This window comes from Eleutherodactylus coqui, chromosome 2 (assembly GCF_035609145.1).
Source record: "Eleutherodactylus coqui strain aEleCoq1 chromosome 2, aEleCoq1.hap1, whole genome shotgun sequence".
Classification (NCBI taxonomy): domain Eukaryota; kingdom Metazoa; phylum Chordata; class Amphibia; order Anura; family Eleutherodactylidae; genus Eleutherodactylus; species Eleutherodactylus coqui.
Genome location: NC_089838.1, coordinates 46,159,976 through 46,182,446, shown reverse-complemented (window position 1 = coordinate 46,182,446; position 22,471 = coordinate 46,159,976). Strand labels below are relative to the sequence as shown.

General features: G+C 45.2%; 1 protein-coding gene across 3 annotated transcripts; it reads left to right on the top strand.

Annotated features, from left to right (window-relative positions):
• Nucleotides 1–7,034: 7,034 nt before the first annotated feature.
• Nucleotides 7,035–21,908, top strand: LOC136611288 (sulfotransferase 1C2-like). Of its 3 annotated transcripts, none has more exons than XM_066590757.1 (6): nucleotides 7,035–7,245; nucleotides 15,595–15,779; nucleotides 17,685–17,811; nucleotides 19,029–19,123; nucleotides 19,349–19,535; nucleotides 20,831–21,908. In XM_066590757.1, the coding sequence occupies exons 2-6, from the start codon at nucleotides 15,618–15,620 to the stop codon at nucleotides 20,947–20,949; spliced, it is 690 nt and encodes a 229-aa protein (XP_066446854.1). In that variant the 5' UTR covers nucleotides 7,035–7,245; nucleotides 15,595–15,617; the 3' UTR covers nucleotides 20,950–21,908. The 3 variants fall into 3 exon arrangements, with proteins under 3 accessions (XP_066446854.1, XP_066446852.1, XP_066446853.1); XM_066590755.1 differs by lacking the exon at nucleotides 7,035–7,245 and adding an exon at nucleotides 12,719–12,886; XM_066590756.1 differs by lacking the exon at nucleotides 7,035–7,245 and adding an exon at nucleotides 14,932–15,032.
• Nucleotides 21,909–22,471: the final 563 nt, after the last annotated feature.

Here is a 22,471-nt window from a genome sequence, read left to right as displayed (position 1 = left end):
TATACATCCCCTGTATACAGGGGATGCTGATGTAACCTGGATATGTCCAGTACATAATTATATGCACAGCTGGTATAACATATACCACCTAAACATACAAGATTACATACAGTACATGGTACATACCTCTTTGTACCACATTTACTGCTCCTCTGCTCCCCAGACATCTCACACACAGCTCCGCTACATCTATCCTGATTCCCAGACATAACACACACAGTTCTGTTACATCAATCCTGATCCCCAGACATGACACACACAGCTCTGCTACATCTATCCTGTTCCCCAGACATGACACACACAGCTTCACTACATCCATCCTGATCCCCAGACATCACACACACAGCTCTGCTACATCCATCCTGATCCCTAGACATCACACACACACAGCTCCGCTACATCCATCCTGCTCCCCAGACATGACACACATAGCTCTACTACATCCATCCTGGTTCCCAGACATCACACACAGCTCTACTACATTCATCCTGATCCCCAGACATGACACACACAGCTCCTCTACATCCATCCTGATCCCCAGACATCACACACAGCTCTGCTACATCCATCCTGATCCCCAGACTTCACACACACACAGCTCTGCTACATCCATCCTGATCCCCACAGCTCCACTTACTCACTCCATCCTGACCCCCACAGCTCCAACACACACACACACACAGAACACATATTTTATTAGTGTGCATCAATATTTCCTTTATGCAGTTTGCTGTAGACTTCTGGGAGAGCCCAAGATGTCAGCCAGGGTGGCCCACTGTTGAGATAGAGGGCAACCCACTGCTATGTCAGTGTGAGCTGTAATCCTGTATTGTGGGACGCACCCATCTATTGGCTGGCTTCTGTAGTATTGTTCACCTTGCAGATTTAGTTGTCTACAGTCGCTCCTCCCCAACCTGGGCTGGGTTGAGTGAGTGACTGCATCTAAGTCTATAGTGGAAAATTTAGCTCCTCCGGTTTATAGTCTGGCTTGCTGCGTATTGTTAGGGTCTACAGCCATTGTGCCTACCCTACGGCCATTGTGCCAGCCTTATGGCAATTGTGCCTGCTTAGCGGTGATCGTGCCTGCTCTGCACGTTAGCAGGTATTGCATTTTTGGCTCTTTTCCAGTGAAATATGTTTTTGTGTTCCCCCTCACCTCTGTGATTTTTATCATGTAAAAAGGGGTACATGTCAAACTCAAGTGTGTCAGAAGATGGTGAAAGGGAAAGTGCCAGTAGTATTGTACTTGAGACTGTTGTAGATATGTACTTGGTTAATGCAAAGTTGGAAATGTCCAGTAAAAACCGTGCGCTTCCGGTTTTAAAACTACACTTTGACTGTAGACTCTTTATTTGGTTTTGTTGACTTGTTACAGGAAAGGGGCACTGGCATCACGTTAACAGTTAAGCTATCATTTCTCTGCTGGCGCAACTGCTAGCTTTTCCCCTTGCATGCTGTTGGAACAGACAGCGTTTTAGGGTGTGCCAAGAAAAGATGGTAGAGCCATTGTGACTCACCCGCTATTCCCCGCTGTCTACCTTACCCAAAAGGTTTGACCCTAACCGCTGCATAGGTAAAAGCGGGTACAAGGTGGCTTTTATCATGTTAAAGGGAGCACAAGGTGGCACCTATCATGTAAGAGAGGGCATCTAAAGGTAAAAGGGGGAATAAGGTGGCATCTATCATATAAAACTGGGTATCTATAATGCAAAAGGGGACGCAAGGTGACATCTATTATATAAAAGAGGGCACACGCTGGCATCTATCATGTTAATAGGGGGCATAAGATGGCATCTTTATGTTAAAGGGGGCACAAGATGGCATCTATAGGTAAAAGGGGTCAAAGGGGGCATCTATCATGTATGAGAGGGCATTCAAAGGTAAAAGGGGGGATATGGTGGCATCTATCATGCAAAAGGGAACACCAGGTGGCAGCTATCACCTAAAAGGGAGCACAAGGAGCCATCTATAGGTAAAAGGGGGCACAAGGTGGAATCTATAATGTAAAATGGGGCATCTTTAGGTAAAAGAGGGGACAAGGTGGCATCTTTGTGTGAAAGGTGGCATGAGGTTGGTATCTATATGAGAAAGGGGAAAAATGTGGCATTGGTATGTAAATAGGGTCCAAAGTGAGCAAGATATATTATTTTATCTGAAGGGGCAAAAGATGGCATCTGTACATCCGTGGATTATTCCGATTACCAGATTGGAGTGGGGAAGGAATTTCTTCCCTTAAATGGGGAACATTGGCTTCTACCTCATTGGGGTTTTTGCCTTCCTCTGGATCAACATTGGGGGACAATAGGCTGAACTGGATGGACAGGGGGCTTTTTTCAGCCTTACATACTGTTACCTGTTAATATTCTCTGATCGCAGCCCCTAGTAAGGGCCTAACTCTGAAGACACGGTTGGGAGAAGAGCCGGGTACGGGGTGCAGCGCCCGCTGGTCGTAACTCTCCCTCTTCTCACCGCCTCCAGGCTCTCCTTTAGTGCAGCTCTGAGGAGTAACTCATAGCCTCACTGACATCTAGTGGCTAATCTGAAAACTGCAGTTAAGTGATTTAGCACTAAAAAATAGAGGAGCTCCCTGCAAAGCGCTCTCCACGACACCTTATAATGCCACAGTCTACACCAAATGCCCTCTAGTGGTGGCTGCAGAATGCTATCATGTACCTCTTGCTCTATGCAGAGGATTTGGAGCTCTGTATCAGAAAACCTGATCTGAGCTTTAAACAAATATGTTGTGAAATTAATTAGCACAAAATGCTTTATCCAGGTAGATTAAAAAAAGAGAATGTGGTGTCCCAGAGAGGATAATCATTCCAGCATCCTGCAGAACTTCTCCTCCTGTCCTTCAGTGCTCCCACTCTTTATGCTGCAGTGCCCTTCTCCTTGTCCTGCATGGCCCCTCCCCGCTGCCCTGCAGAGTCCACTTCCAGTATCATCCAGGTCCCCTCCATCATATACCGCAGGGCTCTTCCTCATGTCCCCCAGGGCCTCTCCCCTATATGCTGTAGGACCCTTCTCCTGTCCCGCAGGGCCCCTCCCCATCTCCTTTAGGGCTCCTCCTCATGTCCTGTAAAGCTCCTCCTCATATGCTGCAGGGCCCTTCCCCCTATCCCTCAGTGCTCTTCCTCGGGTCCTTTGGGGCTTCACCTTATGTACTACAGTGCCCCTTTCCCATCTCCTGTAGAGCTCCTCCTCATCTCCTACAAGGCTCCTCCCCCTGTTCTGCAAGGTCCCTTCCCTGTGTCCTGCTGGATCACAGTTCCCTGCTCTTGTTAATGGTTTCATCTAGAGACCTTTTGTAAGTGTCACTTTATGTTCTGTACACGAGAAAAATAGACTATAAAACAAGTCACTGTGAGATCTGTAACAGCCCCCTGAGATTGGCAGAGCCGAGATCCTACTAATCTGTGCCATAAACCCCTTCTGAGAACATGAAGCCTTCCTGAGAGAAAGCACTCATGCTACTGGGGCCACAATGTGATGCAGCAGCGAAAAAGGCAGACACAATTCTCGGATGTATTAAGAGAAGCATAGAGTCTAGGTCACATGAGGTCATTATCCCCCTCTACTCTTCCTTAGTCAGACCTCATTTGGAACACTGTGTACAGTTATCAGCACCCCAATTTAAAAAAGACATAGACAAACTCGAGCAAGTTCAGAGAAGAGCTACTGTAGTGACCCCGAGTTTGGGGTCCCCTCCAGCACCTTAGAATACATGTTGTATGTCTGTCTTGTGTTATCATCTTGTTTGAGGAATGCATCAGATTTATGTGTATTGGAGTTTGCAGCCATGAAAGGGTTAATGTTTGGTGTGGTCTGGAAAATGTATCCAACTATCTAGCTGTTGATTGGTCTGTGTCCACATGATGTATTGGTTTTGAATGAGAGGTATCTGTAGTGAGTCAGTAGTTGGAGTTAGTCAGTGAGAGTGGAGAGATGGAAGAAGCCGAGTAATGGTCTGCTGCTCATATTTGGGCCCAACCATTCTAGGGACCCTCCACGTGGCCGCTGACCCTGAAGAGAGTGCAAGCTCGGACATGGTGGAAACGCGTGGGTGTACAGCGCAGGTATCGCATGTATCCGGAGAAAATGGAAACTGCTTCTTAGTGAGGACAAAAGTGAGTGTATGACAGTGGAGAGAGAGCTTTACCGGGAAAGAGAGATTTGACAGACAACTTAGATTGTGGATATACAAATGCCCGAGAATCCTCACTGCTTTAACACTGCAAATTATTTCTGTACAAAGACTGTTGGATTGATTTTAATTTCAAGAGTTTAAATAAGCGAACAGGACCGAACGTTCCCGGGTCTTGTTCAGAAACTACCCTGTGTGTGGACTACTTCGTTACATCTAAGGGATCCACCACAGAGGACGGAACGGTGGCGTCACGAGTGACAAAACAGGACTTAAAGTAACTTAGGTTACTGATTGTTGGTCTTCTCCTGTGGTAACAAGGTCGGGTTCCTAGCCACCCGTAGTGAGGAGATGGTCTGCAAACCCGTACAATCAATTGAACACACTTTTTATCCCAGATTGAAAACACTATTTTAAAATATATATTTTGCAAAAAGGTTTTTTTGTGCAATAGTGGAAAAACCTAGAAGAAAATATATATAATTTTGGTATTGTTGTAATCACACCAACTCACAGAAAAAATATATCATGTCATTTATGCTGAATGATTAACGCTGAAAAAAAAAAAGGCAAAATTGATGTGTTTTTCTCCCTGCCCTACAAAAGTTATACAATCCATTATAAGTGCCCAAAGAAGGGAACCAGTAAAAATTACAACTCACCACGCAAAATAGCAAGCCCTCATATGGCCACGTTGACAGAAAAATTAAAAAGTTATGGCTTTCAAAAAATGGAGGTGAAAATCCCCCACGAAAATTGTCTCGTTGCCATGTCCGAAATAGGTAGCATCACTAAGGGGTTAATGGTATCATTCTACCTTTAAGGAACAGGATTATTTCCAATGCTGGCCTTTCTATATGTGCAGGTCTTACCCCCCCCCCCCCCCCCGCCTCCCCCTCCTTGGAGAGCCTGGTGGAGGCTCCTCTGTAGTGTAGATAGCACATTCTGAAGGCATATAATAGTATGGCAGGTACATTGATGACGTCCTATTAATCTAGAGTGAAGATATGTCCACCATCCCAGTGTTAGTGATAATACATACGACTTACACTTCTCCCACCACTTTAATGATGCTCATCACGGGGGCCAGACTGGTCGGGGAGCTCATCAGAGCAAAAATTCTCTTAACGTACAGGGTCACCTGAAGAACAGGGGGTGTCTGGACTGGATGATATAGTCACATAGGAAACACAGGAGTGATTACTAAGTAACCAACCGAAGAGCAATGCAGCAAGTAAACCAGCGCCAGTTCTCTATTACAGTCACCAATTCTCACAAATCAGAAATTGCGTCCTCTGAAATCTCCCCAGTCCTTGTTTCTGTTGAGTTAATATATTTCTATAATGCCGTAATATAATAACTAATATTTGTGGAGTCCGTGGCACTCAGTGTGTAAGATACAGCCCAATGATGTGCCAAGTTTCATTTGTTTAAACTGTGTTAAAGTTCAATGTAGATGTGTTTCTGTGATTCTGGTCAGCAGCCCCTGCACTGGGAATGTGATGCTGGAGGGACACACCCCTATGAGGTCAGCCTGCCTGTCTGCAGACAGAGTGTGAGAAGGGAAGCAGGATGTGATGACACAGAGAGAGCAGCAGCCATCTTTGCAGAGAGAGAACCAAGTGTCTGTGCTGCATTAAGAGTGTGTGGAGATCTTAGAGGACTTTCCTGTGCAGCTAACCTGTGTGTAATTCAGTCCAGAGGCAGACAGAGTATAAAGAGACAGAATGTTCAGTGGAGCCATGCTGAAAGGACTGTGCCCAGTGGCTAACCAGTAATACTGACATTGTGGCTGTGGACATTGCCACCAAAGTTAAAGACTGGCAGTGCTGTTGAGTACCGGACGGTAACTGCAAAACCCTGGCTTATATCACTGTTACGGCAAAAATATATGGCCGTTTAGGGAAAGCGGAGTGTACCTTGTGAATGACGTCATATGACCCATGCTACGGCGATAGCCTGATGAGGGACAGCAGAGTGTACCCTGTGACTGAAGTCCAGGTGGCCCGTGCAGTAGGGCTGCTCACATAAGACTTCAGTACGTCATATGACGGAGGAATTAAATGACAGAGCCCACACAGTTATGGATTCATCCAAGAAATTCCCACCCGATCGATGTCGGGCATCTTTATTTATAGCCCCTGTACATTGGGGTGTCACAACATCATTGGACAATTAACTATGCACCTTTATTGGTTAGTTTCCAATCCAACACCCTTCTTTGTGTCCATTGGTTACATCTCATTTTTCTAAGAAATATCATAGTTCTTTGGACAGTTCTCAATCCGACCTTTGATTGGTTACTTCTTAGACATTACATGGCATTCTTTGGATACATTCTGATTCTTCATTTGCATACCTTCAAGGAACTATTAAGTCACAGTGAGTAACCTCTTGACTGAGTGCCAAGAGGCCCAAGTAGCTCCAAGTTCTTATCTTATCTCAGCATATGTGTCCCTTAGCTAAGGATATGGTCACACAATTTGTGTAATACATTTCAGGATGATTCTAAGGCGTAATATTTCAGATATCACTTATATACATATATCTATATACATGTAGGCATACACACATACATGTACACTCATATATATATATATATATATATACTCATATATATCCAGTTCATGATAACTTTTATAACTTTGTTACATCATACTAAGGTTAATGTGAGGTGTCAACCCCACCTTGGTTATATCTTGATATTCTTGGTAGGGCCCCTTGAGCCAACATGTGGTAGCTCTTTGATATCCTTATCTTATCTGGACATATGTCTCTCTGTACACAACCCAGTCCGTGAAGCTGCCTGTCTGGCACACTCGATGGCGTCTGTTATTGCGCAGTTTAAAATTCATATAATATATTAATATAAATTATCCATAATCGAATATTTTCCATTACAATCACACTGCGGTGTATGGATTCTGCAGGACTGTCAGTGTGCTGAGCTACTTGCTGCTGGATTCCATTTCATCCATTTGGTTTTCCCGCCTGCTGAGACAGTTTTTATTGCCTCGGATATTGTGATAACCGTGAGGAGAGGACGCTTCGCTATACAAGAAAGGGACGACATTGGGCCCCAACGCGCGCTTCTACAAACTGTAAGCAGTCCACCCGGACCACTGATAAAAGGGATGCGCACCCAAATGTGAAATTAGGGTCAGTTAGGGATAGTTTTGGGAATATTGTTCTTTCAGTGTCCGTGCTGTGGAGGTGGACATAGTAAACGTGGAATATATTGTGAAATCCAACTTGAATTGTTCAAACTATACTGTGTATTTTGCTTCTCCTTATTCCTGTTCTTTTACCATTAACTTGCCTTTATTGACCTGTAGTAAATACATTTTTCTTAACTTGACCACCTCGTGTGTGTTCTTTCTGGTTGTGGAGCCCAAACCACCTACCTGGAGTTTTATCTAGTCATGAACATCATCGTTGATACAGTAGAGGGTTAATGATGATCACGTGATTAAGGTTAAACATAACAGCCCTAAAATCTGATGGTTTCATGAATAATAGGCCTGGTGGTCTAGTGAGATACTATATATTACTGATAGTATATAAATCCCCGGTGGTCTCGTGTGATACTGTATATTGCTGGTAGCCTAGTGAGATACTTTATATGTCTGCTGCTGTATATATCCCGATTTCCTCAGTGGTCCAGTGAGATACTATATATCTCTGGTGGTCTAGTGGGATAATTACTCTCTCTGGGAGGTTTCTTGGGTTATGTACAGCATTATTGTAGTGATTTAGAGTCACTAAAAATACTTCTAGTTTCTAGCAGGTTCATAAAAAACTGCTGAAATTGTAAACATATAGCTCTGGTTTAGACTAAATCAACATCATATTTATACTGTGTGAACAGAGAAGGCTAAAACATAATATCCCTGGTGGTCCAGTGGATTAATATTCATGTTCCTGGGTATAAATCATATTCCTGATATCTAGTGGTTTGATTAATAACCCTGGTGGTTCAGTGGGTTAATAGTTATATCCCTGGTGGGCTAGAGGATGAATCCATAATATCCCAGGTGGTCCAGTGAAATAATTATAGGTCCAGTGGCAGTTTCCTTTGGTGACTTATGGAAATTTACACTGTACAGCCCTGTGTCTATCAGCAGCGGCGTGTGACTCCATGGGATACAGAGAATCATACAGATATCTTTATTTATTAGCCATAATCCCACCTCCATTGTCTTGGTGGACTGTCAGATTTGGACCCCATGGGCTACATACACAGTCGAGTCACATTCTTATGACACCTCCTACTTTTAATGTCGGCAGTGTAGCCCATGAAGGAAGTTACGTGTGGTGGGTGGCTTGGTGGTTGTATAAGGTGTCCAACAGGCTGTCCGCTCACATATCACTCGTTGTTGCAGGGGCTAAAAGGGGCGATTCATCAGAGTTGGGATGATTACTGGCTTTTGGGCCAAGGGTGGTGGTATTTCTCATACAGTGCAGTTTGTGAATGGTTCGTGGGCTGCTGTGGTGAAAGTGTATTGTGAGTGGACAGACGGCACAATTGGAAATAAACAACATGGAAACTGCGGAGCACCATGCGCCATTGATGTAAGAGGGGAATGTCGGCTATGGAGGTGCACGGGGGTGACCGATACGCTATAGTGGAGCCGCTCACCATAAAAATGAACCATGAGGCTACTAGATGTGTCTAATGCAACAGTCCAGTGAACCTGACTACTTATTGGGCTCCGAAGCAGATGGTCACTGCACCTATGTAACAAAGGGGCATCGTAAGAAAAGGCTTTAATCTGAACGTCCGTATTGGAATCAGACCACTGATGATTGGCAGAGGGTGGTCTTCTCCGATTAGTCACGGTTTCCGCTTCATCAAACAGATGGATGTTGGCGCGTCAGGTGAGAAACATCAGAGAACAAACACCCGACGACCATTGCTGGAAGACCACAACTTGGAGGCGCAGCATTCTGGTCATCTCTGTGCCACTCATCCATGTGGAAGGCGCTCTGAACCCATGTGGTTGTGGATCTCTGCAAATCTCATACATCCATACATGCTGATGGACTCACAGATAGGATCTTCCAGTAAGACAATACACAGCTAGAAATGTCTGACAGTTGTTGGAAGACCACAACCAAGACCTCCAAGTAATTCCCTGGCCTCTAATTCCCCAAACTTTAACCCCATTTAGCATCTGTGGGACCACCTTGATCATCGTGTTCTCTCTATGGATTGTTCACCTGGCACGGCTGCAGATACCTATCGGCACCTTCCTGAGTCACTCCTGGCCTCTCTACTGTTTGTGCGGCGCATGGTGGTTACTCTGGATATTAGCTGGTGCTCATACTAATGGGTCTCCACTATGTAGAGACCCCGCAGCCCTTGAGCCTTGCACCATTGCCCACTACTCCGCAGCATGGTACTGCAGATATTATCACACATCTGGTGTAATCACCGCAGAAAGGGTCATAATCATTAGTGAGTTGGAAACACAATATTATCTGATGACAATGTGGAGCTCAAAGTGCGCAGGAAGGAAGGAAGGCGAAATTTCCTCATCTGGATCTGAGAATTCACACCTAGGGACACAACTGCCATTAATCTGGACTATGCTTTTGGAGGGTGCACATACCTTTCTCTTCGAGGGAGTTGGGTGGAAGGGGTTGCAGGTTTGCACATATTTTCCAGGGGCTCCACATACTTTTCTGTGGGAAGCGTGCATACTTTTTAAGAAGTGAGTCATCACCAATATGTCTTGCCTTTTCTATATAAGGAGGGATTATGGGCTGCCGGCGGAATCAGCAGTGTATATGTGGATCAGTAATGACCTTGCATTATGGGCTGTGGGCGGAATCATCAGTGTATATACGAATCAGTGATGAGTTGCATTAATGGATTATAAGTTCTGTAGAGTTTGTTTCTTCGTATCGCCACTTCCTCTTGCGGTTAGGGGCTGTTTGGGGGTGACATTGAGGGCAGTGATTTACGGCGACCGATACTTGCTGGATATTTGCATATCTGGGTCCTGACTGTTTTTGGGACACTTTATTATTAGCCAAAAGTTAATAAGTAACCATCACATTTCCTGCATTGAACATTCCCATCTTGTGAAATCTCCCCCCGCATCTTGTGTTAAGTCAGTAGGAAATACAGTAACGGCGTTTGCCTTAATTTGCATATAATAATCGCAGCTCTGCGGTTGCATCACACCCTGCACCAGTGATAATAACTTTATAGCTTACTAGCTGATATACTTGGCTTCGCCCGAGATAATTTGATACTGGTGTTTATCTAGTGTTCACACGGAAAATCTTGTGAAGTCGTGATTACTTTAGAGATACCGAGGAACAAAATGTGCTCACCATTTTGCATGGTTCTTGCGTTACCCAGGAAACACCACATGGAGGTAACCATGCGACATTTTCTTTATATAAAAAGACATCAGGAAGTGAGAGAATTAGATAACGTACGTAAAATTTGGACGCTAATTCTTTTGCGCTTAGAATTGAATAATCGAGTTAGGACCCATTAGCTTTTCCTATTTATGATCGTGCCAAATTTCAAGTTTCTATGACATTGGGAAATTGGAGAATTAGGTTCCGTACGTAGAATTTGGACGCTAATTCTTTTGCGCTTAGAATTAAATAATCGAGTTGGGACCCATTAACTTTTCCTATTTATGACATAATCAATGCTCGTGCCAAAATTCATGTTTCTATGACATCAGGAAGTGAGAAAATTAGATTTCGTACATAAAATTTGGATGCTAATTCTTTTGCGCTTAGAATTGAATAATCGAGTTGGGACCCATTAGCTTTTCCTATTTATGACATAATCAATGCTCGTGCCAAATTTCAAATTTCTATGACATTGGGAAACGAGAGAATTAGATTCCGTACGTAAAATTTGGACGCTAATTCTTTTGCACTTACAATTAATTAATCAAGTTGGGAGCCCTTTACTTTTCCTATTTATGACATAATCTATGCTTGTGCCAAATTTCATGTTTCTACGACATCGGGAAGTTGGAGAATTAGTGGCAAGTCAGTCAGTCAGTCAGTCAGTGAGTGAGGGCTTTCGTCTTTATATATATATATATATATAGATAGTAAGGCTGACGGTTCGTCCGCCTACAGGATGTGGAATGCAGCGCACAGACGGACATACGGGAAAGTACAAGAGCTCCGTTATGTTACACATCATGGTATATCATGGCTACAAGACCCTCAGTGGTGATAATATCCCCTGTAATACCCCCCAGAGCGCTCCCAATGGTTTATCCTGCTGCCCATTATGAATATTATTTTGTTTTAGGAACGCAACAATAAAATGTAATAAACGTCAAGCAGCTCCAAAAAAGAATAAATCTCTGCAGATACCACCCTGTACACTGGAACCATTCTGCACACCAGAGCCACGCTGCACACAGGGACCACCCTGCACACCGGGACCACCCTTTCAGGGGCAGTTCCCAGCAGTCTAGGTCTGACTAAAGGGGTTCAAGTTTAAGGTGATCCAGCAACTTGGTGACTCACAGTCCAGTGCCCAATGGCCCAGTGGTGTAATGTCTGGTCCCCAGTAACTCATTAATGTAGTATCCAATCCCTAGTGACCCACTGACACAGTGTCCAGTCCTTAGTGACTCTATAGGTTTGCTCTTACTTTATCACTGGTCCATAAAATTCTTTGGTTCACCAAGCAAATCAATTTACCTCCTGATATCCATAAGAATAGATTTTGAGGAGTGACCTAGTGATGATGTCTTGTCCCTGGTGGGCCAGTGGAGCAATAATGATTATTACTAGTATTAATATAGTAGCTGGTATCTAGCAGATTTTAAGTTACTGGTGACCCTATGATGAAGGATATAGTTGGTGTAACTTCTAATCCCTCAAGGTGCAAAGTGTAGTCCCTGGTGACTAAGTGGTGTAATATATAGCCTCTGTCAACAAAATTATGTAATATAGAGCCCACAGTAGGATGATGTATTGTCCCTGGTAACTTAGTGGTGTGATGTATAGTCCCTGGTATCCCAGCGGTATAATGCATAGCTCCTGGTGGCACAGTGGTGTGATGCATGGTGACCCAGTGTCTGATATAAAGTGATATAATAAGGAGGGGCCATTATACGGGTGTGATGTGTGACCTCAATATTTCTATATGTACTCCCACCCCCCCATAATTCACACATTTGCTGTTGCACCAAAAGCGTGAAATAAAGTATTGTAACTTAGATTGCAGACATCTGGCACGGGGAGTCAGCATGACGTGGCATAAATCCAGAACATTATAACCCGATTATGGATTGTTGTCCTTGTTATCATTAAGATAAGGGGGCCATTCCTGGTGTGATAACAGCGCTCTGCTGTATGCAGACATTTCTGGCACTGACTTGTTACATAAGGGTGTCACGATATATCACAACTTTTCGTGTCACAAGGTCACCAGTCAGTAGTCATTAGTGAAGTCATTGGTGGCCATAAAGTTCCTGATAAGTTATGTTTGTCATCAATTGTCTATGAGGATACAAGCGCGGAGGAGGAGCCGCCCCTTTGCCTCTGCTATATATAGCCTGGCACCCGTGCCACTGCCACTGCTGCATCCCCGCAGGACACCCGCCACCATGTCTCACCCCGCAGATCTCATCCACCTCTTCAATGGCATCCCCTTCACCACACGCTCCTCCGTGGAGCTGCTCAGATCCTTGGATAGATTCCAGGCCCGGGAGGATGATCTTCTCCTCGTTTCCTACCCAAAATCCGGTATGTGCAAGTCTTCCATCTTATGTATCTAGGCTATTAGAACCGAGCCCCGCAATATGTCTCAGAAGCTGAGATATGGGGAGCTGTGTGCTGCTCACTGCTCTGCTGTCCATGACCTGGAGAGGGTGCTGCGGTCAGCCGCTTTCTCTAGGCAGATAACCCCACAAACTGTTTCTCATTGCTCAGCTTGAGAGTGTGACATGAGGAAATATTGGGGTTCACTGCTAAATCTCTAGACTTTCAGTAGAGTTTGCCCCGTGTCATCGCTTGACAGTTAAATGTTGAAGGACTGATCGTCTGATGAATGACGCAGCCGCACATATATTACTCCATATTGGCGCTTACGGTATTTCAGATCACAAGTTCTCCCTGTCCAAAGAATATCCACAGGATAGAGGTAACCTACTGCTGAGATCCCCACCGACCTCCAGAATGGGACTCCCGTGCAACGCTCTCCTGTCACTGTGGGGTTACTTCTCCTCCTACAGTGATGTTATTGTGAATGGAGCACTGGCCGAGCATGTGTGGTCTGCGCTCCACTCACTTCAATGGGTTTAGTGGGATTACCCGAGCGGGTGCCACTAGCATAGCCACAGTCCCACTAAAAGTGAATGGAGCGCTAGTGCGACCAGCACTCCACTTAGTCTCCTCTGCACTGCAGAGGTGCAGTAAACTTGCAGTGAGGAGGATGGGGGACGCGGTGCAGCGTCCGAGGAGCGAGCCCCACAGCCTAGGAGACAGCGAGGTAGAGTTTGAACCTTGTCACGATGGCTCTACTTCCTCCCACTGGGAGGGTAACGGGTGAAACGTCCAAGGGGCCGAGGACAGCCTATTAAACAGGGAAACCAAATGAGGGATTACCTAAATCCTTTGTGTCACAAGTGACGCCACCGTTCCATCCTCTGCGGTGAATCCAGTTGTTGGTTTTAAAGAGTCCACACACAGGGATTTAACTTTCTGAGGTAAACCAGGTCGGTGAAGCTCGTTTACTTGCAATAACGTGATGATACACGCCATCAGGAAAACAGTGCAAAAATGTCAAAGTGGTGTGACAGGAAGGATTCACGGGGGAACAGGAGAAACCACAGTCCTGTTGTCTGTGGGTCCTTGTTCCGGCAACACACTCTCTTTTCTCCAACTCTCTACCAGTCAACACTCACATTTGGAAAAAGGGGTGCACTGCATGATGGTTTCTCACTCTCTCCCTCCTAGCATCAAAGGGGTACGTTCACATCTCCTGGGTACAACAAGCCCAGGGCAGGCTGTAGGTTCCTTTCAGCCTCTTCCATTCTGAAGGTGCCTGTGTGGTCCTTTTGCAGCACTTCCAACACTCCCCTCTCTTGCAAGCCCAGAACAGAACTCACTTGCACACACCTTGCAAACACATATAAGAAGCATGGTCAGGTGACCACCAACTCAACATAAAACGATACATTTCCAGACACACATCTCACATACTGGTTAACTCTTTCAGTGCTGCAGCTATGCAATACACATCAATCATGCAATACAGAAGACACTGAAATTACAGTGGACAAATGCATACACACTATTATGAATGGGCGCCATTGTTCAGGGCCACTGCACACGGGACCCCTGATCTCAAGATCAGTGGTGAGACCCCACCAATCAGCATGTAATCCCCTCTCCTGTGGATGGGGACAAAACTTGCAATCTTGGTACAGCCCCTTTAAATTCCACCCAGCAAAAGTTTGCTGGTGTTAAAATCGTGAAGGTTCATAGAATCATAGACTGGTAGAGTAGGAAGGGTCCACGGGGTCAGCAGGTCCAACCCCCTGCTCAGTGCAGGATCACTAAATCATTCCAGACAGAGGTCTGTCCAGCCTTTAAAGACTTCCATTGAAGGAGAACTCACCACCTCCTGTGGGAACCTGTTCCACTCATTGATCTCCCCCACTGTCTAATACCTAATCTGTGTTTCCTCCCTTTCAGTTTCATCCCAATGCTTCTAGTCTTTCCTTGTACAAATGAGAATAGGGCTGATCCCTCTGCAGTGTGACAACCCTTCAGATATTTGTAGATAGCTACTAAGTCTCCTCTCAGCCTTCTCTTCTGCAAGCTAAACAGTCTCAGATCCTTTAACCGTTCCTCATAGGACATGATTTGCAGACCGCTCACCATCTTGGTAACTCTTTTCTGAACTTGCTCCAGTTTGTCTATGTCTTTTTTAAAGTGGGTGCCCAGAACTGGACACAGTATTCCAGATGAGGTCTGACTAAGGAAGAGTAGTGGGGGATAATTACTTCATGTGATCTAGACTCTATGCATCTCTTAATACATCCCAGAATTGGGATTGCCTTTTTGGCTGCTGCATCACATTGTTTACTCATGTTCAGTCTGTGATCTATGGTTTTAGTATACCCAAGTCTTTTTCACATGTGCTGCCTCTTAGCCCAATTCCTCCCATTCTGTATGCGTTTTTTAAAATTTTTCTTGTCCAGATGTAGGACATTGCATTTCTCCTTGTTAAATACCATTCTGTTAGTCGCCACCAACTGTTCAAGCTTTTCTAGATGTTTTTGAATCCTCTCAATAAGATCAGGGGGTCAATAGGACTCTGAAGAAGTGGAGTGGGGAGTTCATAAGTCTACAAAAGTGCAGACAGGTCATAAAGTGGTTAGTATCCATATTTCTCCCCTCCGTCCGCCAGTTGCGCCCCTCACTCCCTGCTTTGTCACTTCCTCTAGGCACTCACTGGTTGGCGGAGATCATGAAACATCTTTACTTGTCTAAAGTCGCTCTGACATCTCCCATGGAGCTCGGCGACATTTCCAAGTTGGACGAACTGAACAATATGATAGCGAAGAGAATCATCCCGACCCACCTGAGCTACGACATGCTGCCACGGGACTTCAAGGAGAAGAAGTGCAAGGTGAGTAGGCACGGCTAGAGGAGGGGCTGCAGGGGGCCATTACTTTTACAGCTGCATTTGCTCATTATATATATATATATATTTACACACACACACACATTATATAAAGTAGAACACACAGCAGCGTAAAACCTCTCCAAAACGCCACTTTTCATGTAGATTTTGAATTTATGTTTCTTGTGGATATATTTGGCGCAGAATGCAGTTGCCCTAAGTGCATTTTTAACCTCTTCGTGACATAACTAATGTTAGTCTTAAGAGCCAGTAAATTGTTTCCCTTTTTAGTTGGCAGTGTCGTGGGGCGACGCTTGTATTCTGCAGGGCGACGCCTGGATTCCGCAGGGCGACTTCTAGTTTTAAAAGATCCGATTTTGGATCCATATAAAATATTTAAAACATTTTATTAATTTTTTTGCAGAGATGACACAAAAAGGCCATTTTGGCCGTTGGTTTTGTGATTTAATCTTCCAACGTTCACCGTATGGTACGAATATTATGTTACTGTTATTATCCAGGTCATTAGTATTATGACGTGACCAAATTAACCCCTTAGTGACAGCCTATTTTGATCCTAAGGAAGCAACAATTTTTGGGGGATTTTCATCTCCACATTTCAAAAGCCATAACTTGCATTCTTCCGCTGCCGGATGAGTGTTGTGTTTTGCATGATGAGATGTAGTTGTTATTGGCACTATTTTGGGGTACATATGGCTTTTTTGATCACTTTTATTTTTTTGGGAGATGAAATGAACAAAATAAGCATTTTGGCTCAATTTTTTAATAGCATTTGCCGTGCAGGATAAAAGTGTTTAATTTATTGTTCGGGTCGCTATGAATGCAACAATATCAAATTTTTTTTAAAGTGCACACAAAAGTTTTTTCTCTACAATTTTTTACGTGTTTTTAAAAAAAAATATTTTATTTATTTACATTTTTATGCCCCTCTGGGAGATCTGAACCTATGATGCTATGATCACACTGATAATACACTGTAGTACTTCTGTACTGCAATGCATTATTGCTAATCATGGCTACCACAGGCCATAATAGACCCTGACATCATTGTCTGGTATCTGGTTGCTATGGCAACCCATCAGCCCTCTGAAATTACGTGGTGAAATGCCAATGACATCACTTAGGGAGCGCCCTCCACCCGTGAACCCTTTACATGCCGTGATTAACATTGATTGCAGCAAGTAAGGGGTTAGTTTTTATTGGTTCCATTTTGAGGTACAAAAAAGAATTTAATTATTTTTTTATTCCTGTATTTTGGCAGGTTAGTAATGCCAAAGTGCTGCAGTAATATTTTATGGTGCAGGTTGTTACGGATGTGGCGACACCAGTTATACTTAGATTTATTTTTTCAATATTTAAAGCCTTGTGTAAGAGAGAAAAACAAACAAAAAAAACAAACTTTAAAATATTTTCTCTAAAAATGTTTAGCTGCCGCAGTCGGCAATGACTGCAGCACCTTCGGGGTTAAACGGTGTAGAGGAGCAAGTTCTCATCATTTCACTCTTCTACTAAGAAAAAACCTCTTTGATTGTTTAAGGAAGTGGGGTGATAATATGAAAAAAGGTCCCTGCTCCCCACCCTCTGCTTTGCACACACTGGCTGAAATGAGAGCTGTGGATTCGGTATTCCCGACCCTACTTCAAACAGCTGCGGCTCTGTAAGTGCTACCGGCAGGCTTGTGGGGTAATTGTAAAGAGTCTGAGCTTTATAACGAATGACCCCACAAGCCTGTTGATAGCGCTGATAGAACCTGGGCTACAGCTGTATGAAGTAGATCGAGCTCTGCTCATCCACAACTGTAACGTCCCTTCCTCCAGTGAATAGAACCCATCCTGGCCATTCTATAAAAACTCTGCAGCAGCTTACGTCTGACATTGTCTGTTCCCGCAGGTGATCTACATCATCCGTAATCCTAAAGACACGGCCGTATCCTTATATCACTACTACAGAGATAATCCCAACCTGCCGACGATTGAGGCCTGGAGCACCTACCTGCACATGTTCCTGCACGGAGAAGGTGAGTCTCATTACCCTTTATTACTACTGATTAGGGACTTCACACTGGGTGGCTTTAGCAGCTGCGTCCTGACCTGAGGCGCTGGGTTCATCTCCATCCTGTTCTCTATGATAGGGAGTTATATACTGTACTTACCTTCCCCAGTGACTGATAACAGGGACTAATAAACTGTACTCACCTGTCCTACTGTCACCTCCCCCCAGTGGCTGATTACAAGGAGTAATAGACTACACTCACGTGTCCTACAGTCACCTCCTCCAGTGGCTGATAACAGGGAGTAATAGACTGTACTCACCTCCCCCAAGTGGCTGAAAATAGGGAGTAATAGACTGTACTCACCAGTCCTACAGTACCCCCCCAGCCTGACATGGCTGATAACAGGGAGTAATAGACTCCACCCCCTCAGCCTGAAGTTGTTTGTCAGCATGCGGACAGTAAAGGGTTCATACACGTGTTTAGATAAGAGTAATGTTCTGTTACACGTGTGGCAGTGGCGGCGCTGCAAGCGGACAGAACCGTCTGTTCCCTTACGTGTCTCGCCCGCCGTGTTCAGTTGGCACAAAGGTCGCGATCAGAATCTGCTGTCAGCCCGGACTTTATCATGTTATGTACTAGCCGCTGACTGACACATTGTAACGGAGAGCAACAGGCACCACTGACTCTGGAGCTGCTGGGATGTGTGGTTCCACGGCACTAGAACACCCTCCCATCCCGTCTGCACTCATCCGTGTAATAGACATTCATTTTCAAGGTATCCGCTTGCCGTCATTAAATGCAAACCCTCTGATTTACATCCACACACTAAAGATCTGCACTGCCCTAATACCTCTCCCAGCTGAGGTGTTGTTACAGTGTAGACTGATCCGTGAGCACAATCCTCTGCTGTCCTAGACCTAATCCCACAGCTGAGGGTTTGTTACAGTGTAGACTGCTGTCCTGGATACTTAGTTACTATGTCCTGCTCACACAGCTGAGGGTTTGTTACAGTGTCATCCAGTATTATTTACCCTGATTAGGTACAATTGTAACAAGCTGTCACTGTAGAGTCTTTCTATCCACTGACAGGAAGCAGAGATATTGGACGTGGTATTAAATAGAATAAAAAGTTCTGCTGCTTTCTAACCGATTTTGTTTTTACGGTGATGACGTTTCCGGACAGGGAGGTGGCCCTTTAAATATGTAATATGTAATAACCTTTCATCTTTGCTCTGTTGCAGTCGTCTGCGGTTCATGGTTCGATCACGTCTTGAGCTGGGAAGAGCACAAAAACGAGACGGGGGCGCTCTTCCTGCATTACGAGTCCATGAAGAAGGTAAGAAGACGTGATTCGCAGTGACAGCCAACATGCTACGCGTTTCTGCTTCCCATAGTAGAGATTGAGAAAAGTCTGGCGACATTTGCGCTGCTGTCTTGGATCATAGCTTGTAGAAGGAGTCTGGACAAGATTGTTCTGTTAGAGCGCAGAATACAACCCCTAGCCGGTCAGGGCATGCTGGAGATGGTAGTGCTGCGATGACCATGATTGTTCTGCCCGCAGGATCCCTTCCAGTCAGTGAGGAGGATCTGCACTTATCTGGGGATCAACCTCCACGAAAACGAGATCCACGAGATCTGCAAGAAGACGTCGTTCTCCGAGATGAAGAACAGCGTGGAGAAGGAAAACAGCGACCCGAACCAAACAGTCTGCGCCCTCACCTCCAGCAAGAAGCTCGTATTCCGGAAAGGTGAGGCAGCACATGACAGCCCCCAGCCTTCTGCAGCTTGTGCTCCAGAGCTGCTCTTCACCCGTTGGGGGGGGGGGGGGGGGGCAGTGCCACTTTGGCTCTGTGGAGAGCTGCATACGGTTCCCTCCATCCTGAGAGAGGAGCGTCCACATGACGGCCCACACACTGCGGTGCGTCAGAATCCGACTAATATATAAAACACGATTTTAGGGTGCATTTTTCTCAACTTTCACGGAAAAAAGGAGAACAGGAAATTGAGACGGAAATTGTGTGTGTGGGTGGGGCCAAACATTATAGTATATATGCACCCCAAAAGTATGTGCAATCCCTTAAAAATGAATGTGCTCCCGAAAAGTGCATGTTTGCTTCTGAAGACTGTAGGTGCGCTGCCCTGCAAAAAAATTAATTCAACCTACAAACAAAATGTGCACCACCTACCGAAACGTATGCATGCCCCCAAACAACTATGTGCCTACTAAAAAAGAGTATGTGCACTCCAGAATTATACGCAGCTTCCCTAGAAAGTATGTGCCCCCCCAAAGTGTATATGTGCGGTCCTCCAAAACGTATGTGCACCCTAAAAATAGTATGTGCCCAGAAACAATAAATGCAACCCCAAAACAGAAGTATGTGTGCCCTAAAAATATGCACAGCCACCCGAAAAGCATGTGTCCCCCAAAAACTGTGCTCCCTAAAAAAATAGCACGTACACCCAAATATGTATGTGCCCCCGAAGTGTGCACCCTCCAACAAATGTTAGTGCACTGCCCTTCAAAAACCGTGCAATCCCCGAAGAATATGTGCCCTCAAAAACTATGTGCTCCCCTCAAAAAGTTGTATATGAGCCCCAAAAATTGTCTCTAAAAAATAGCATCTGTGTCTTAAAAATTTATTGTACCCCCGCCCCCCGAAAGTATATCTACCCCAAAAGCGTGTGCAAAAATATGTATGTCCATGCCTGAAAGCGCTGCGGAATAAGTTGGCGCTATACAAATAAAGATTATTATTATTATATGTCCATGTTCAACCACCAAAGGAAGGATGTGTGCCCCGGTAATATGCACACCTCCAAAAATATGTGCAACCCACAAAAAAGAATGCAACCCCGAAAATTGTGTGCCCTCCAAAAAAAATATATGTGCATTGCCCCTGAGACTATGTGCAACACCCTTACAAAGCTTGTGCACCCCAAAAACTGTGTCCCCAAAAATAGCATGTGCACCTGAAAATGTACTAACTCTGAGGAGCCAATGTGATGATGACTGTGAAACACGTGGTCTTCTTTTTCGCTGCAGGGACGGTGGGGGAGTGGAAGCATTACTTCACCAACAAGCAGAACCGGCTGTTCGATGAGATGTACAACAGGAAGATGCATTCCAGCAGCCTGGCCAAAAACCTCCACTACGAGAACTGAAGCACTGCGGGGGAGGAGCCTCGTGCCTCATCTCCATGTTACATACAAGATGCATCGAGGTCCAAGTGGAGACTGTGGGGGTTCAAACCAGTGCTGCGGGATGCTTCAGTCATACTTCCAATCATACTTTGTGGGAGGGGCTTGGGCTCTCAGCTGTTGGGGCCACAGATGCCCCACCTTATCCTATGTGCAGGAAGCTGGTCTACACCCAGTTCTGTGGGGGTGGGGGACACAGCCAAAATATAAGGACAGCACCGTTTATTACTTTGGATCTCTACCCGATGCGTTTTGAGCTAGTTTAATCTCAGCTACAAAAACGTCTCCCTTCCTGAAAACGCGTCAGCAGGTGTGCAGATTGGACACCACAGACCTCTCATCACGGCACAACGCACTCACTTGCGCACCTTATACTGTTATATAGTTGTAGGACGGCTTGAAATGCGAGACTTAGGGCAAGCGTGAACATTGACGCGTTTTGGGCTGTAGTGTTGTAGTTTAGTAAATGACAGTACGGCTTGAAATACGTAGACACAAATGCATTTTCTGTATGGGAAGGAGCTGGAGCTGTCCTTAAACCCATGTGGGAGACGTCGCCCAGAGCACGGCCCGTCCGGGGAGGCTGGTGGAGCCACAAGGTGGCGCTGTGGATCAAGCATCAAACAATGAAGGAATCAGATAATTTTTAAATTTCGTGATTTCTGTTCTCATGGCGAGAAAGTGTTACACGCGTCAGTCATAATGACGGACAGGGTACTAGCTCTCCGGTCATCGTGTCTTATGGGAATTCTGTAGGTTTCTGTGTGCTGCTCATCCTGTCTGCAGAGCATCGCACCAGTTGCTTCGTCCTCCTGGTGGCACACACTTTACCTCTGATGCTCAGACTAGTGGGGGTACACTTGGTGGCCCATGAGAGCATAGATATATGTATATGGACTTGTAAATAAACAGTTTCCGCTCTTCATCTGCCTCTTATTTCTTATGTCCGGGGGTCATGAGGACCTCGCTCATGTCTGGGGAAGGGGGTCAGAGTACAGCAGACAATTCCGATAATCTGCCATCCTACGCACTGGACACATACATCTGCTTGCACGTATGTCCCCAGCTCCAGAGCTTTAGTAACAGGATGGCACCACCATCTTCAGGAGTTGCCAAAGAGCCAAGCGTCAGCCCATCCCGTAATCGCCGCAGCCTCCGTGGAAGCGGGGTCTCTGCCTACAGGAGCCGCGGTGGCCAGACCAGAGCTGCCTCACTGAGTAAACTACTTGCAGCCGTAATTGTTCCATAAGGCCAAAAAGAGGGTGCACTATTACCTCTGGGGGCACCACTATTATTGTGGCTATTAAGGGGGCGCACCATTATTATTGGGGCCACTAAGAGGAAGCACTATTACTTTTGGGACCGAACTATTAATATTGGGGCCACTATTACTATTGGGCCATTAAGGAGGCACACTTAATGACCACTGGGGCCAAGAGGTAACATTTTATGCTCTCAGAAGTCACACCCCATTTTAAATTGGTTG